This window comes from Drosophila sulfurigaster, chromosome 3 (assembly GCF_023558435.1).
Source record: "Drosophila sulfurigaster albostrigata strain 15112-1811.04 chromosome 3, ASM2355843v2, whole genome shotgun sequence".
Lineage (NCBI taxonomy): Eukaryota > Metazoa > Arthropoda > Insecta > Diptera > Drosophilidae > Drosophila > Drosophila sulfurigaster.
In genome coordinates, this window is record NC_084883.1 from 21,866,204 (window position 1) to 21,884,731 (window position 18,528).

Below are 18,528 nucleotides of genomic sequence, written 5' to 3' on the forward strand. Positions count from 1 at the left end.
GCATATTTTCCTTATTTTCTGCAAGTTATACAAAGCAGATTTTCAACAAATAAATACGGCTTACTTTTTAGCTAAACTGATACCCATATAAAGTAACTTTCATTATAAAACTTAATGCGCACAGTAAACAATCAAGTTTTATACTTTACTTTAAAAACAAATTAAAAAAAGGTCTACTAAGTTTCTAAAAATTCATGAAAATGGTTACCTTAAGTCGAACTCAAATTTGAATCGCATGCGTTTATATAATTTGTCGATTAAATCAATGAGATTTGGAATTTGAATCGTATTATTTGAGTATTGATATAATTCAATATAAATAAAACCGAACAAAACGAGGCAAAAACATTTTCGCAATGAACCTGAATTCACAGTGGAACAATCTCGATTCGCATGCTTTGCAGGAGCAGGACTACGCAGCGGCGGCGCATGCAGCAGCCTTTGGTGCCAACATGTTGCCAACAACCATCGGCTCGGCCTTTCCGCTGCCCCACAACTCGGTGGCCGCAGCTGCGGCAGCTGCATCCTTTGCGCCCGTGCCGCCCGCCAGCAATGGCGCCACATACAACGGAGTCGCCACCGGTGGAGGGCCAGGAGCAGCTGCGGCTGCCGCGGCTGCTGCTGCAGTTATGGCTGCCAATACGGTCAATAATAATAATAATAATGGTGGCAATAGTGGAGCAGGTGGTGGAGGAACTGGAGCAGGAGGAGGCGGAGGAGGAGGAGGAGGGAACAGTAACAACAACAGCAATGCTGGCAACAACAACAGTAGCAACAACAACAACAACAACAATGGTCATCCATTTTCATTTGCATCGCCAACAGCGCCAAGCGCCAAAGAAGGTGAGTAATGGGAGGGGAGAGAGGGAAGTGGAAACCATTGAATATTGAACTCAACGTGCGCTTCACTTTACAGCTAATTCCGCATCAAATTCATCGACGTCCAGCGAGGCATCGAATTCATCGCAGCAGAATAATGGCTGGAGCTTTGAAGAGCAGTACAAACAAGTCAGACAGGTTAGTGTTAGTCAATTTAATCTCTTTGCAAACAAAATACAAAAAACAAAACCAAGTCCAAACCCAAACCCAAACTAAATGCAGCATGCTCGCCAATGGTTTGCTTGCTCTCAAAACTATCAATTAACGGCTAATAGCCAACAACAACAAGAACAACAACAACATATTGAACCAGTTGTCCAGTTGCCAAGATGCGCACTAAGTGTGTGTGAAGAGGGGGATGCGCCAAGTTTTTGATCTCGTTTTGACGCTTCTTTGCCTCGAAGCTGTTTCACATGCATCTCCAGCAAACAGTTCCGGTTTTTAGTTTGCTGCAATTGAGCAATTAAAATGCTCAAGCAACTCTTTTTCTTTACTCACTTAATCATCTTTCGATACTTTGATTTTGGTGAGAAAAGTTCCAGTTTTAACAAGAAATTTAAAATTGAAATCTTTTACGCATGACTGCGTGAAATTTTGTGTCCCTCTCAAGAAGTGCACAACAATTTCGGTAATTAAAGACAAGATAGTTTTATTTGTTGCCAAAAATAAAAATCGTATTTTGTTGCGCCGTGTGAACCGCAACAGCTTTTTGGTCCATAAAACTAAACTTCGATTAACTCTGTGTACACCCTCGGCGAGGTTTTAGCAATTCATCAAACAGCCCGCATTCTCTATGCACTATAAAAACTTTGACCCTCACGATGCAAACATAGATAGATAGATACTTACACTTTGCTAGCTCAAAACTGTAGCTTATAGCTGTAGCTGTAGCTGTAGCTTCACGGTTAACACCTTCACTTACACCGGACTGAAACCGGATTAACCTACGCCTACCCGCCCAACTATCTTCCTCACTCTCTCTCTCTCAGTTCTCTCTCTCTCTCTCTAGGTGTTGGTTGCCTAATCCCTTTAAGCAAATTTTTTTGTTGTTGTTTCTGCTCGCCGCGCATCTCGACACACACAAAATGGCGTCTTTCATTAATTGTGAAAATGTGGCCGCTTCTCAAAACGTTAATTATGTTAATTGAGTGAGTAGCTGCCGCCGTCGTCGTCGTCGTCGCCGTATGAAAAGCCATTTTGAATTTGTGATGCCAAAAGAAAAGTCTGAAATTGCCGAGCATTGCTCTTCAACTTGTATAGTTCATTCGGTTCGTTCTGGGAGCAAAAACAAAATAGGAACGGGACTGCGACTGCGACTGCCGCCGCCCCAATGCTCAGTCAGACAGCCATCAAATCATCCATCCATCCATCCATCTATTCATACCACCGTCTCAGCGTTCGTTCGTTCGTTCGTCCAACTATCTAGACGAAGACGAAATATTATTTTGGTATTTTTTTCCTCATTTCTATATGATTTAGTTTTGCTTAATACATATGCATTATATGTATATACATACATACATATATATGTATTCTATGTGTGTGAGTTTGCTCTCATTAATCAATGTCAATTATCTGTACATACTGAATAATTATGTTTAATTATAGACCCCAAAGCATTTTCCAATATTATTTTATTTTATCGTATTTCTCTACATTGTGAATGTATCTGCATACACATAGATACACACACACACACACTCACACACACATACACACACAAAAGTGTAGCACATAAATACATTTCCTCATATTCTCAAATTGAAATTCAAATTTTCAATTCACAATTGCAATTTGCTTTCCATATGCATATTACGAAACTTTGGCGCATGTTGCCCATTATTTAGTGTTAATAATTATAAATATTATTGCCGATTCGTACGAAAAGGCAATGAAATTTGTTATATTATTGCTAGTAAACGTTCTAAAATAATTAACACGAATACAAATAAATATATATTCTTGCCATGCAAAGTAGTAAATGCATTTTCAAATTCAATTTATAGCGATAACAAAGAAACACATACTCACAAATAAAATAAATAACACACCTCTCATTAGACATTATTTGACAAACAAATCCAAAAGGTATTCTCTGAGAATTTGACAACTCATTTATCTAGTTAATGTCTAAATCTTGCTAAGAACTGCGCCAGCAACTCAATGGAAATTACTGAAAATGCCACTCGAAGAATTTAATTTAAAAATATATGTGCACAACTTTTCCAATTTATGTGATGGAATATTTCTTAATCTTCTATTTTTTTTGTGGCAGCAGGAAAATTTTAAGTTATGGATCAAAACTAAGTTATTAGAGTCAAATAAAAATCTATTCATTAATATATTGGAATAGTGAATTTTGTTGATAAATTCTTCTTTTTATTTTGGAAAATTATTTTAAAATGATTCAACAAATGATAGACTTTGATTTAATTTCTAAATGACAAAAATCCAATCTCTTGAATTTGACAACACATTTATTTATTTTTAATATATAAATTTTGCTTAAAACTAATTTAGGAACTAATTGCTGAAGAAGTAACTTTTCAGATAGAAATTTACAATTTATTTCATATGCTTCGTTATCTTGTGGTATCAGAAAAATCCAAAGTTATGGGAACTTATAATTCTGAATTATTTAGGTATTCGGTTTTTACAAAATAATAAAAATTATGAAAACAAACAGCAAAACTTAAAACAAAAAAAATTAAAATATTTCGAAATTAAGAAGTCTTTAAATTAAAAATTTTAAAATAACAATTTTAAATTGGCAAACCCTTAATAATGAATAAGATTATAAATCTTTCAATTTTGAAAATTAAAAATACAGATAATTCGCTACAATATAAAATAGAAAATAAAAAAATTGAAAAAAGACTCAAATAATGACACATTTTTTACAATAAAAATGGATGAAAAATCAAAAAAATGTAACCAAATTTGAAACAGTGAAGTTTAAAAATTGATTTCAAAACTATTCCTCAAAGGATTAACAACAATTTAGTTACTAAATGATTATGTTAAAAGCTGTTGCAAGTCTTCAATTTGCTTGCAATTCTGAGCACTTAATTTACATTTTCTTTTTCTTTTTTATTTTGCTTTAACCGGTTACTCTTATATCATAAACTAGTCAACGTCTTGGGGATTGCTCATAATCATAGTGATAATTTTGGAATTAATCACATTTTTTTTTGGAGTCGCAATCAACAACATTCCTTATATTTTTTTTTATTGATATTTACTTCGCCGACTTTCAATTGTTTTTAATCAGCAGGCACTGTACTTCAAGAAGATCTAAAATCAACAAAAGGCAATGAAATAAAAAACCAAAACAAAAATAAGCGAAACCCCAAACGAAATTCAGTTAATTAAAATGAAACGAAAACAACAGAGAGAGAGAGAGAAAAAAGCAAAATACAAAATCTGGTCAACAGATTTTCAATAACGAGTGTGAAATTCTTAAATAAATATGTGCATAAGATACTCACACATACTAAGTGCGAGTGCATACATGTGTGTGTGAGTGTGTGTGTGTGTGTAATGAGCATGTGTAAATGGAACTGGACAAATTATAAGGCGAAATGCAACGGGATCTGGCTATATCGTTTTTAGTAGCATATCCATTGGAAACCTTGCACTTTCAATGCCATGTGCAATGTGCTGATAGTTATAAATTATACACACACACACACACAGACGCACACACAGACGCAGACGCGCATTAACACACACTTTGATGCAGCTAAACGCATTTCGAGAATTCCTAGAATCAAGGATTCAAATTTCAAGCACACACACATATTTTAGGTACAAGCAAAATGCGACTAGCGACAAATAAGTGAGATTATTTTTATAACCGAACCCGAGTAGCAAGAGTGTATCTATATGTGTGTGTGTGTGTGTGTGTGTATCTATGTGTGTGTGCCATGTGTCCTCAACCATAATACAGGGACAGTTACTTGCATATGCAGCAGCAGCAGTTATAAAAACGATTATGATTGGTCTAGAACTTCTGTTAGGGGATTTTTATAGTTTTATTGCAGGGATTTGTCGATTGGGCTGTGACTGCGGCTGCTGAGCTCTTGTTGCTGTTGTGCTGTTGCTGTTGCTGCTGCTGTGATGTAAGGCAGGTTTTCCATAACAACAACAAGGGTTGCCACAGCCACACATTTTTCACCAACTAACCCAATGCGGACTTCATTTTTATTAGGTACAAAGCATATTATTAATACGAAAAGAGATGCCGAAGAGTCGCAGGCAAACATCGATTACCATGTGCGTATGTGCGTGAGTGTCTGTGTGTGTGTGTGTGTACACATACTTGTGTATGTGTATGTGTGTTTGTCTGTTTGTCGTTTTGATTTGTACTGAGCGTCGATTGCTGCACTCGGCGCGGCTCTTTCAATATTTTTAGTTGATAAACGACCTTTGATGGCGTTGCATCGTCGCGTTGATCGATCGATTGTGCATCCTGCGTGAAAAATTATCTAGCAAAAACAAAATCGTTAAAGAAATACCAAAGTGAATTAAAAGCGGAAAATCCCGCAAAGTGCAACAAACGCAAGAGAAATTAATTAAAAAATTCCCCATCGCCAAGTGCTTTAATCAAGTGTGTGTGAGAGCAGTGCAAAGATGCTCATCTCTGAAGATCAAATACAGGAGGTATAAATACATATACATACAACAGATATACATATATACAAACTTGATCCACGTCGCGTCGTTCATAAATTATAAATATTGCAATTTCATAGCGGCTGTTAAAAACAAAATAAAAAATGCAACGCAATGCCGAAATGAAATAAAATAAATGCCAAAAAACAAAAACAAAAACGAAAAAAAAACGCATTAAACGCAGAACAACATGCAGTTGAAGTTCAATCAATTGCTTGTGCCCCAAGCAGATACTCTGATACGCCACAAATACATATGTATATGAATATTAATACATTTATGTATGCACACATACACTCAGATGTACTATAACTCTTGTGGGCGTCGTGCATCATAAAAAACAGTCTGAGCCAGTCGAAGCCGCGTTGCCTCCTGCTTCAGTTTCAGCTTCAACTTCAACTTCAGCTTCAGCTGCCTGGCAACTTGTTGAACTCGAGCTTTAAATCGAGAGAGAGCGACTCGCGACTCCATCATATGTCTGCAAGTTTCAGTTGTTGTTGCTGTAACTTCAGCTCGCGTTTTAAATCATTTATGCGAGTGGGGAAGCGAGGCAGTTCATCATCATTCGCATTGACTTAGAATGTGCACCCAAAGACTGAAAATATGGCCAAAACCGACTTTGGCTTTGGCTTATACCTTCTTTGACTTTGCCTCTTCCTTTGCCGTTGCTGCAGTAGGCGGAAAGTATGATGAATTCCAAATTTGATGAGTTCACTCAGATGTTGTCATTAATTTTATACATGCACAACTCTTGCTTCCCTCTCTCTCTCTCTCTCTGTCTCTGTCTCTCTGTGTATTCTGTCTTTGGCTGGATGTGTCTGCACACGCTTTGACTAGGCTTCTACTATAATGATTTTGTACTAGAGGTAAAATCACAACACAAAAGCAACCACAGCCAGCAACCAGCGAAAGAGGTCATAGGGCAATCGCCTGAGGAGCAAGAAATAAAAAGAGGAATCACTATAAATAAAAATCAACATTAAGCATGAATTCCATCTACGAAATATTTATGGGCATATAAGGAAAAAAATATTGAATAAATTAAAGATCAATTAGCAGAAAACATTTCAAGGGATTATAAATATATTTTATGCTCAAGAATTATTGAATACAAAAATATTAAATGCATTATATTTGCATTTTATGATGGCACTTTGAGGCTTTAGAAAATATACATAATTAAAAGCTTCATAAAACACACAAAAATAACTAATTAAAATAAATAATTTATATTCAAAATTTTGACAATAAATCAGAAGAACAGCAACAACATTTCATTAATTTGTATTGTATAAGGAAAACACGTTTTATTTGATTTAAAATGCTGCTCATTTTACAATAGATTTTAAATAAAACACGAAACAAAAACTAATTACAATAAATCAAAAACATATATTATTATTGAAAGATTTTATATTATATTCAAAACGGTAGTAAAAAAGTTATCTTAGCGTTTTTGCTCACTCTCAACAAAAATTTAATGAAATTGTATAATATAAAGCCAAGAATTCTGTTCATATCTTGTTTATATAATAATTATATTAATGTTTTCGTTGTTTCTCAAAAAAATTTCATTAAGCTGTATATTATTTATTATATATAAAATCGAATATATATGGAATATATATTTTAGATGCATTTAGAACATTTCATTAAATCGTATAGAATAAATTTTAGACATTTGTATTGTATTTTCAATTTGTGCTTAACTTTTTTCTTATGCTCAAATGCAATTCATTATCATACTTATTATTATAATATGTATTTTATTCATAAAATATTTATCTGAACTAGATTTTCTTGCTCTATAATTATAGAAGAAGAAATTATAATTTAATTATTATAATATAATTATATTATTGTAATAGGTTTCTTTCAAAAACTTTTTATTATTTCGTGTAATATAGAAAATGGAGATTTCTATTTAATTGTGTTCAACTCTTTCCTTGTGGTAAAATTCAAGTAATTTATTCTATAGTTGTGCATAGATAATGCTTTATCTAATCCTCTTGTTTATCACCTAATTACGTATTGTGTGAGGCTACTGTCGCCACACACACACACACACACACACGCTCAGAGAAGTTGCCCTTTTTCCAAATGCCCATTGAGGGTGATTCACACCACGTTTGAAACAACCCCCAAAAGAGTCAAATGGGAATGAATGAGAGCGTGAACACGCGCCCCTAACGCTGGGCTGAGATCAGGGTCAAAGCAGAGAGGAGTGTAGAGGAGAGGTGAGGTGAGGTGAGGCGAGGCGAGAGACACATGTCAAGGCTATTGTCTATTGCATTGTTGAGCGTTTGTTATCCAACTGAGAACAATAGATTTGTGAGTGTGGCATGTGGCATGTGGCAACCATTTTGCGCAAATTCATTGGCTGAAAGTCAAGTATGCGCTTGCTCCTCGAATACAATACTTATATATATATGTTTTTTCAATATTTATTATATTACTAATATTGCATTTATTTCTCTGCTTGCAGCTCTACGAAATCAACGATGATCCCAAGCGCAAGGAGTTTCTCGATGATTTGTTTTCGTTTATGCAAAAGCGCGGTAAGTTCAGCTGCTAGGGGGGGAAGTGAAGGGAGGGGGCAGAGGGGGGGATTCGTATGGGTTCAGTCGCTGAGATACTTGAGCAACACTTTGTTCTTGGGTCCGTGGAGACCATTTGCATACGTCGCTGACTCAGCTAACCAAGTTGAAGTTTAAAGTGTTTGCTTTGCGGACAGACGAACAAATTATGTTAATTGAATAAATTTCCCGGCACTTTGCCGTTTGATTTCTCGCTTCTGCCACACTGTGCGTGAGTGCATTAAAATATGCAGAAATGTGTGTGTGTGTGTTTTTTTGAATGACAGAGAAATCATTATGATGCCGCAGTTTTGTCGTTTTGTCACTCCAAATTACTGTCACACACACACACACAGACACAAATACACAGACAAGCGAGAGCTTGCCTCAAGAACACTTCGAGGCGAAACCGTCAAGCCCTTGCACGTCTGCCACACTGTAGGTGGAGAGGGGGAAAGAGGGCGGGGGGGAGAGAACGGGGCCACAACCGGGGCTGCTCATATATATTGGTACTTAAATGCTGAGCAATGAGCAAGTGCCGCCTATTTTTAAATGGCAACTTTTTTGTCATTAATTATAAGCATTAACAATTGCATTGCGTTGCGTTGTGTGCTTGTGGCATGTGGCATGCAACTGCCGCCGAGCTTTTGGCGCAACCACAAATACCACTTCCTGTCGCACAAAAGGTCCTCGAGATGCCAACACACACACACACACACACAGAGTCTGTGCCACATCGTTGTCCAAGCCAAAGTCAGAGTCGCAATCGCAATCGCAGTCGCGTTACCATCTCAAGTATTTGCCAGTTGCAAAGTGCATTTAATTTGTTTATATTTGCATTTGCAACATGCATTGCGAAAATCTTGTGTAAAGAAAAAGTCACAGCTAAATTACAAGCATACTGTTGTGTGTGAGAGAGAGATAGAGAGAGATTGCTTGTGTGTGTGAGTGTAAATGTGCGTGTGGCAAGTTGTTGAAGCCAGAGCTCGACTTGCAACGCATTGCCAAAAGCCAATGCAATTGCATTTGGCTAAGCGTATTTATTTTATCTAATTTCATAGACGATTCACACTTAGATACAAGAAATATTTAAAAAGAAACTCTTTATTGAGCGAGCTCAACTTGAAAATACCCTGTAATATTTATATACGAAAATATAGTTTGATCCATTTACAAAATATTGTGCTAACTCATTTATTTCAATGGTAACGAAATTTTTAGAATAAATAGTTTGCAGAAATAAATGAAATATATTAAATACATTTTTTATTGAATTTTTAAATGAAATGATCCGAAAATCTGCTGAAAAATACATTAATATGTTATTTTATTACAGTAATTACATGTCATTGGGAATGAAATTTTTAGAATATTAATTTTACATAAATATAAAAAAATAAAACAATAAAACATTAAAGCAAAAGAATAGTTCAATTTTGATTCGAATTTTAAAATTTTAAGATCATTTGAGATCTTGAAACTCTGAAAATCAGGCTAATAGAAACAATTAAAATTGTTTTTTTTTTTATATATATATTTTAATATATTAATAATATGCTATATGCAAATTGATACAAAATATGTATATATATATAATAGAAAATTACAGCACATTAATTCCATTTTACACCAACTTAACTACAATATTTATACGGCGATGACAATGAAATTTTCAGAATATTAAGTTAAATATACTAGCACTCCAATATGAAGGAAATTATATTTATAAATAAATTTTCGATCGAACTTTAAATTTTTTTAAAATTTGCCACCTCTCTGAGCTCTTAAAATTATTTTTGATGAACAAATATAACATATTATATAATTGAATATTAAATTTACATAACTACAGTATTTATATGCCAATGGCAATGAAATTTTCAGAATATCAAGCTGGCATAAATATACATAAGAAAAGTCAACATTAAAGCAGATATATTTAGAAATAAATTTTCTATCGAATTTGTACACTTTTGAGAAAGTACAAAGAAATATGAGAAGTCGTCGCGATAGATCTGAAAGTCAGTCTGATCACTTGCCAATAGCTGTCAGTTAGTTAGTGCTTTTATGATACCCTTTATTATAGCTCATGTGCAGGGTATAAGCGATGCCTATGCGATATATATTGTTTAGATGGTGCACAACTCAACTTGAAGCCAAATACTTGACAACTTAATGGATTTTAATCTGTCACATGAACTCAAGTTTTTTGACATATGCTGTGTGTGTTTGTGTGTGTGCAGAGAGCAGAGCAACGCGGTCACTGTGAATAAGACTGAGACTGTCACTGGGACTGCCGCTAGGAATTGTTTTGCCATGGGCAACGGCAAAAGTGTGTCTGCCCAAAAAAAAAGGAAAAAATACTCTCATCATATATCCTAAACGTTATATTTATATCTGGCGTGATATTGTACAATTGTACAACTAACTACGTGTATATAAACGGAAATTATGCTGAACTGAAATAAATAAAAACTAAATGCGCAGTCAGTCCCTGTTCTCCTTCTCTTTCTGCCGTTGCCGTGTGTTTGTGCAACGAAGAGCGGCGCAATTCTTAATTAAAAGACGTCAATCACTTATCAACCGTTTGCGCTATTTTCGTAGATATTTCTTCAGCAATGCTGCTGCTTCTGCTGCTGATGTGGCGAGAAGACACTGACAGACCCTTGCCAGATCAGTCTAAACGCGGCAACTCAACTAAATCAGTTTGTCAGTCACAGAGTCAAGCGGGAGATGCTTTATGATTTCAGAGAGAGACTCGATCAAATTTCCTCGATTTCCATTAAAATGACATTCTAAGCAAACAATGCACACACATTCATATAAATAAATAAATATTTTCGAGCATGCGTCTTCACATGATCTCCCAATAATCATATTGATAATAATTCTCATTGCGTGCGTTTTGCGATTGAAGATCGTACGTCAGACCCAGAGGCGACCTTTTGCAAGATATATTTAATGATCTGCCGAACGGAGAGTCTGCAACAAAGTTAATCATTAAATTGCCATTGATTATTGCTTTACTCTTGTGGCTCGTGCAGAGATCAGATCGATCCCCTCCACCTCCTCCTCCTGCTGCTCCTCGTAACACAAAATAAATTGTTCGATTTACTCGTTTTATTCCTTCTTCATTTTTGTGTTATTTTTTATTGTCTGATATGGCAGGCAGGCGGCAATCATCGTTTTTTTTTTTTCACTCGTCCTCGCATTTGTTTATATGCATAAAAAACAAAAACGTATTTTCATTCAATCAACACGTCCATCAACGACTTTGATTGATTCCTTTGGGGGCTCATAAAAACTCGAGAGGCCTCAAGCTCAACCAGACACAGAGAGTAATAGTATTACTATATTGCCAGATACAGAGATGAATGTGTATGTAGATCTCGCACTCTTGTTATGGCATTAAATGATATTGAACGATTTCTTATTTGTATTGCACGAAACGGTAAAGAGGCGCAGTATAAAATCGAATTACTCACGTACCGCGCAAACAGCAATTATGCAAGTTGATTTCATTTTTATATGCGCCATTGTAGGGTACACATTGAGTGGGGCATATCGGTAAAGTGATGTAGTTTGAGACAGTTGAAGAAATGAAGGGAAAACAAATATATTAATACCAATAAACCATCAAGAAAGCTACAAGTCAAGTGTATGTGAGATATCCGCTTCCCATTTTCAATAATGGCAAAAGAGAGCGATATTAATCATAAAATATACCAAATTAATATGCTGAAGAAATACAAAAATATACCAAAGGCTCTATTTGGTATATCGATATACTATTACATTTCAAATTTGTTTCTCCATTCGTACATATTTATTTATTCGTGATGATTCCTTGATGTTTATTAATTGTTTGTTTTGATTTACATTCTTTAATAGAAAGATAAGACATAAAATGTATTTTATAATGGTTGATATTAACACAAAATCAGTATATACTATATGGATTATTTGCAAGGGAAAAACGAAAATTGTATTTTAATTTTTTTCTATTATTTTAAGCAAGTTAGAATTAAATTCTGGGGCACAAAAAGTATACTCAGAACAGCTTTAACTGTTTAATATATAAAATATGTGTAATAAATTTAAAATTCTACAGTAAACAAAAGAATTTGCTTCAACGAGTTGCATTCAATTAATTTGTCACGTTTTATTTAACAGACTTGAGATAAAAGAAACAATTACATTATATTAAAGGAAGTTTAAAATTCGCTATGGCTGCTTAATTTTGAAACTATTCTGTGGACGCATCCAAACAAATAGACAGTGGCAAAAGACAGAGAGAAAGAAAAAGAGGCAGAGCACGTGAAAATTGAAAATCGAATAATACTCGAGCGATTGCAATGGGAAATAGAACTGATGCCAAAGATGATGATGATGATTAGCCGCCATAAACATATATCGACATATGTACAAACATGTGTATATATGCTTCTTTTGGGATTTATTTCTGTTTTTATCGATGCACAGTCCAGGGACAGAGACAGGGGGCAAGGCAGGGCAAAAGACTGGGGACTGATCTCTGCACTTGGAGTTATTGTTGTTGCCAGTTGTAGGCAACTAGTGTTAATTGCCCCACGGCCAAATGTTTGTTGCTACGTCGCTGTGGCGGGGGTGATGCTCAACGAGAGAGATACGATAAATCTATTTTATGGCATCTTTTAATCGTGTTTTGCTTGCTGGCGCATTTAACAAGCGCATTGGAAAACATTTACATGCCACAAGTGGAAGTTTTTATAGCGCACACACGAATGCACTTCTATCTCATCTCATTTCTTGCATTTACTTATCGAAATTCTTTTTGCTTTCTTCTCGCATTTCGTTGCAGGCACGCCAATCAATCGGCTGCCCATAATGGCCAAATCGGTGCTGGATCTATATGAGCTATACAATTTGGTGATTGCTCGCGGCGGCCTTGTCGATGTGATCAACAAGAAACTATGGCAGGAGATCATCAAGGGACTGCATCTGCCATCGAGCATCACCAGCGCTGCGTTCACACTGCGCACCCAGTAAGTACAGCCTCAGTTAAAACGATTCAAAGACCCAACAAGATGAGAAGATGAGAAGAGAGAGGCGAGAGACGGAGAAGAGGAAAACTATGCGCTAATCAAATACATTCGAGCGAACAAACAGAACGGACAATCAAACATCGGCAAACCGATCAACGATCAGCAACGTTGCATGCCCCTTCACTCTCCCTCTCTCTTTCTCTCTCTTGCTCTCTTTGTTTGTTCACTCTTCGTCACGTTTCGTATTTGCATGATAATTCAAGTTAAACGACAGGACGACGACGACAGAGCGACCTGTGTGTTTTCCTTGCACTCGATGCATGTTTGCAGCGCTTATTAATAATTTTATGCATCTTGCAGATACATGAAGTATCTCTACCCATACGAGTGCGAAAAGAAGAACCTCAGCACCCCAGCCGAACTTCAGGCAGCCATCGATGGCAATCGCCGCGAAGGACGCCGTTCCAGCTACGGCCAATACGAGGCCATGCACAATCAGATGCCACTTGTAAGTAGTTGCCTCTCGTCACTCCTCGCTCATTCCCCAATGCTTACACACACAGTCGTTACTCACTTTGCAGACGCCCATTTCACGCCCATCACTGCCGGGTGGCATGCAACAAATGTCGCCACTGGCGCTGGTCACACACGCGGCAGCAGCCAACAATCAGCAAGCAGCTGCCGCGGCAGCAGCCGCGCATCGACGATTGATGGGCGGTCCGGCATTTGGCCAAATGCCCAATCTGGTGACACAGGAGATTGAGAATCGCATGATGGAGTATCTGCAGCTCATACAGGCCAAGAAGGAGCAGAGTGCTGGCCCCGTGCTTGGCGCCACACATCCCCACCAGCAACAGCAGCAGCAACAGCAACAACAACAGCAGCAGCAGCAACAGCAATCGCTGCACCATCACCAGCAGCAACAACAGCTGCAGCAGCAGCAGCAACAACAACACCAGCAGCGACAACGCTCGCAGAGTCCCGAGCTGAGCACACGCGATGCGTTGAGTGCACAGGTGGCGCTTTGGCACATGTATCACAACAGCAGTCCGAATGGTTCGGCACACACCTCACCACAGCAGCGGTAAGTTTAGCACACTGTTATACACTGTATTATACACTCTTATACTGTGCTAAGCGCGGACACAAACCCAAGCATATCGACACTAACCGGTTAAACCGTTTGCTGTTGTTTTTCTCAACTTTAGCGAAGCGCTGAACCTCTCCGACTCGCCACCGAATCTCAATCTCAGCCACATTAAACGCGAACGCGAACGTGATCCCACACCTGAGCCAGCGGATCATGAGGATGCCACACATCAGCCACCGGCAGCCAAACGTGTGAGCAGCGGCCTTATGCCACCCGGTTTTCCTGCTAACTTCTACTTGAATCCACACAACATGGCCGCTGTGGCTGCCATGACCCAGCATCATCATCATCAACAGCAGCAACAGCAACAGGATGCCGCATCCGAGGGCGAGCCAGAGGATGACTATGGCAATGCGGAGCACAATACCACGGGCAATTCGTCGTCGATGCACGATGACATTGAGCCACAGCAACTGAACGGACATCATCATCACCATCATCATCATCATCAGCTGCATCATCTGGACAAATCGGATGATTCGGCCATTGAGAATTCACCCAGCACTTCAACAACGGCATCCGCCTCGGGCGGCCATCGCCACAGCTCGCCGGTGTCCACCAAAAAGAAGTGTGCCAGCAGTAAGACGCAGTCCGGTGGCAAGGATGTCGAGCACGAGCACAACAATTGCACTGTGAACGGTGGCGTTGCGAAGCTAAATCCCCTCGAGACACTCAGCCTGCTGTCGGGCATGCAGTTTCAAGTGGCACGCAATGGTAAGCAAATCCAATTAGACGAAGCGTGCAATCCAAATCTAATTCACTTCGTCTTTCCTCGCCCCCCTTCAGGCACTGGCGCCAATGGTGAGCAGCAGTTGATTGTCAACCTGGAGCTAAATGGCATTAAGTACTCGGGTGTGCTGGTGTCCAATGCAACCCGAGTGGAACCCAGAGTCGACGACTCGGACACGCTAAATGCGGCTGCTGCTGATGCCACGTCCGAGGAGCCGACGGTCGAAGAGGCTGGCAATGCGGTCAAGCATGAGAATAGCCAAGAAGTCAACCAGAACGATGCGGTTGACGAGGACGAGGAAACGGACGAGCAGCCCACGGATGACATTGTGAATGGAATGGGAGCGGGAGTGGGCGTGGGCGTGGGCGTTGGTGGTGGTGTTAGTGGCTCTGTGGGCGTGTCTGTGCTTAAAGATGCTGTGGTCAGTTCGTAAGGTGTGAGAGGAAGAAGAAAAGAGTATAATACAACAAAAAAAAAGGAATACCAAAGTCATATTTTTCAGAAAAATAAAAAATCAAACAACAAAAAGAAGAGACACACACACACACACTTGCATACGCAGCAGAGTTCTATGTAAATACACTCACTCACACATACACACACACATATATTGAATGCATTTCTAGCGAGTAGCGAGCAGAGTGAGGTTAGGGACGAAACCAACGAGTAACGAGTGAAGCGTGAAGTGTGTGTGAATTCGTAAACCTGGCTAAGACTAAAGTGCATCTCCACACACACACACACCACATACACATACAATCTACATTATATGCATACACACATATTCTATATATAACTAAATATATATATACTTACATATATATATATCGCTTAGTATGTTCAATTTCCACATTTTTGCATAAAAGACAAGCTAACGAGCATTGTATTTATTAATAGGCCCTAGTTCATAAGCAGCTGCAACAATTTGAGAAGGAAGCAAGAGAAGTAATTCACATTTGATTAGTTTCTTAGGCTACCCAAGGAAATGCCACGCCCCATCGCCACCCCCCAGACCCGCCACCATCAAACCACACAACCAACTCACAACTGGGATTGAAAGCAGTTTTGCGTTTTACTTTCGTATTTCGTATACATATACATATATATAAATATTTTTTTTTAAATGGCGAGAGAATTTCCGTTGATTTCTTTTGCTCAGTTTTTAAATTGTGTTAGGCTGCAAAGCTCTTGTGTACATATCAATAATTGCTATGTAGTAGTAAATATCTTTATTCGTACATATATACATCGATATATATGTATATATAATCTTAATATCTTTATGTAATTTTAAGTGAACATTCACACAACCACACACACACACATATACACATACACACGCTGAACACATAAACCACTTAGACCCTAGGATATAGAGACATAAATACAAATGATGAGCCTAAAAGCATAAAGCATCCAGCACACACACACATAAACATAAACATAAACAAATAATTATACATATACGAGTAAATATCAATGTCATAAAATTTTACTGTTTACGTATTGGCCACTCTCCACTCTCCGCCTCCCTTCCCTGCCTTCCCCGCCCCAATCTTCCAATCCCAAAGCCAAGTTAAACGTAGCTACAAATATTGTAAGCATAAGCGTTCAATTTATTGAATAATAAATCTATTTAATTTTAGCTCAATACGCAAAATACTCATACTGCTTGCTTTCAGAGTGGCACATATACTCGTTATATTGCTGGGCGGGCTATAAAATTGGCTGATTGCTTCTAATTAGCAGATCACCACGGGAGGATTAGATGGAATCAGAGAGAGAGAGAGAAAGAGAGTTTGAGTGTGTGGCAGTTGTTTCTTTAGCGTCAACGCTAAGTGGCCAAACAACATAAAGTTGAAAGGAGACTTTAACTTGCCGAAGAATTTACACACTAACAGATCTGTCATATTAATTTTCGTAATTCTGAAAAGTGCCTAAAAGTATGCTGCAAAATTCAAAAAATCGGGTATTACAATTCTTATATGGTAAATTTTGAGTAGTGCCTAAAAGTATGCAGCAAAATTTGCATTGCAATCTGAAGATGTACATTTATTGCTTGGCAAATCTATTCGCATATTTATTGTACCTGCCAGTTGCAAGTGTATAGCTAAAACATTATTTGCCACTCAGTGGGGCAGCATTTGTTGCACAAGATTACTCGTATAATGCACATTGTTTGCGTTTGCCTTAAGAAAGCAAAAATATTTGCCTCGCCCTTTTGCTTTGTTTAGCAGGCCTCAAAAGTCATAAACACGCAGAAGTGGCCGTAGATTATAATCCTGCCCCCTCTATGGTCTCCGTCGCCGGTCGTCAGTCAGTTGGGCCCCTTAACTTCCTGGCTTCCGACCACAAAATGCACACCAAACAAAGTGATGAAAAACAAATGTTGTTGAGAAACAATGGATGCGTGAAATTGTCGACTTGCCGAGGAGGCGGACGTTACAGGCAGCTGCCAGGCAGAAGGAGCAGGTGAGATGAAATCAAGTGCTAACTACATTAAGGCAGGGTTTCCTCTCCTCCCCTCCCTCACACACACCTACACACACATAATGAACAGGCGCAACGCAACATTTTGTTGCGCCTTTTGTTATGTGCCCGACCCAAGCACAGAGGCAAATGGCAAGTGGTAAGTGGTAAGTGCGTTCAAGACCCCAGTAATAAACAGCTCAAGTTTTCTTTTTCGTCTGCTTTGAGTGCGCAACTTCACAATTTTCGGGCCAACCTTAAGGCGATCTGAACTATGCACTTTAATTGGAGCAACTTCCTTTTTGTGGTTGCATTTAGCAAGCGCACAAAAGTATGCTATACAAAATGCCAAAGCGAGCTCAGCTTTAAATTATGACGGAAATAAATGTTGAGTCCCAAGAGACAAATGAATTGCGTAGTCTGTAAATTCAATCTATTTAAGAAGTCACAATTACCAAAGCTTGCTTGCACAGAACACAAGACAAAGCAACAATAAGACGGAGACGGATACGGAGTCGAAGAATTTCGTGGCTTTGAGCTAATTTAGAACGGAGCCCAAAAGTATGCTACAAAGATTACGATGGAATGAATATTTGAAAATAAATATCGATCCTAACAATTAAATTAATTGCGTAGCCTCTAAAGTCAAATGCGGTGCAAAACACAACAACGAAAATAACAATAACAGCAGCGACAGCAGAAACAATACAATTGGAATACAAATGAAAACATAACACAAATTAGCCAAACGGAAAAAAACAGAAGGGACGAAGGAGATGGAGAAGGCAGGAAATTCATGCTGATGCCTGGGAAAATATTGATGGTCAAATTAAAGGCCAATAATATAACAATAAAGTCGCGAGCTGACTCGATGGTTTGGTTGGCCAACAAGCTACGTGAAATAGCCACGCACAAACACACACACACACACACACACACACACATTCACCTTTAGAGGTACTGCTTAGAAGTATTTATAAATTTTATATAATGTGCTATGCTGTAGATACACACACACACACTCGC

At 38.1% G+C, this 18,528-nt stretch overlaps 1 protein-coding gene across 1 annotated transcript in view; it reads left to right on the forward strand.

Annotated features, from left to right (window-relative positions):
- LOC133841090 (protein dead ringer) overlaps nt 1–16,684 on the forward strand; it is a 31,351-nt gene extending 14,667 nt beyond the window's left edge. The window contains 8 exon segments of the mRNA XM_062273366.1: nt 405–843; nt 917–1,017; nt 8,039–8,111; nt 12,970–13,153; nt 13,514–13,661; nt 13,735–14,237; nt 14,362–15,017; nt 15,090–16,684. Of these exon segments, the coding sequence (XP_062129350.1) occupies nt 405–843; nt 917–1,017; nt 8,039–8,111; nt 12,970–13,153; nt 13,514–13,661; nt 13,735–14,237; nt 14,362–15,017; nt 15,090–15,466 (2,481 nt within the window). The 3' untranslated portion in view covers nt 15,467–16,684.
- The last annotated feature ends 1,844 nt before the right edge of the window (nt 16,685–18,528 follow it).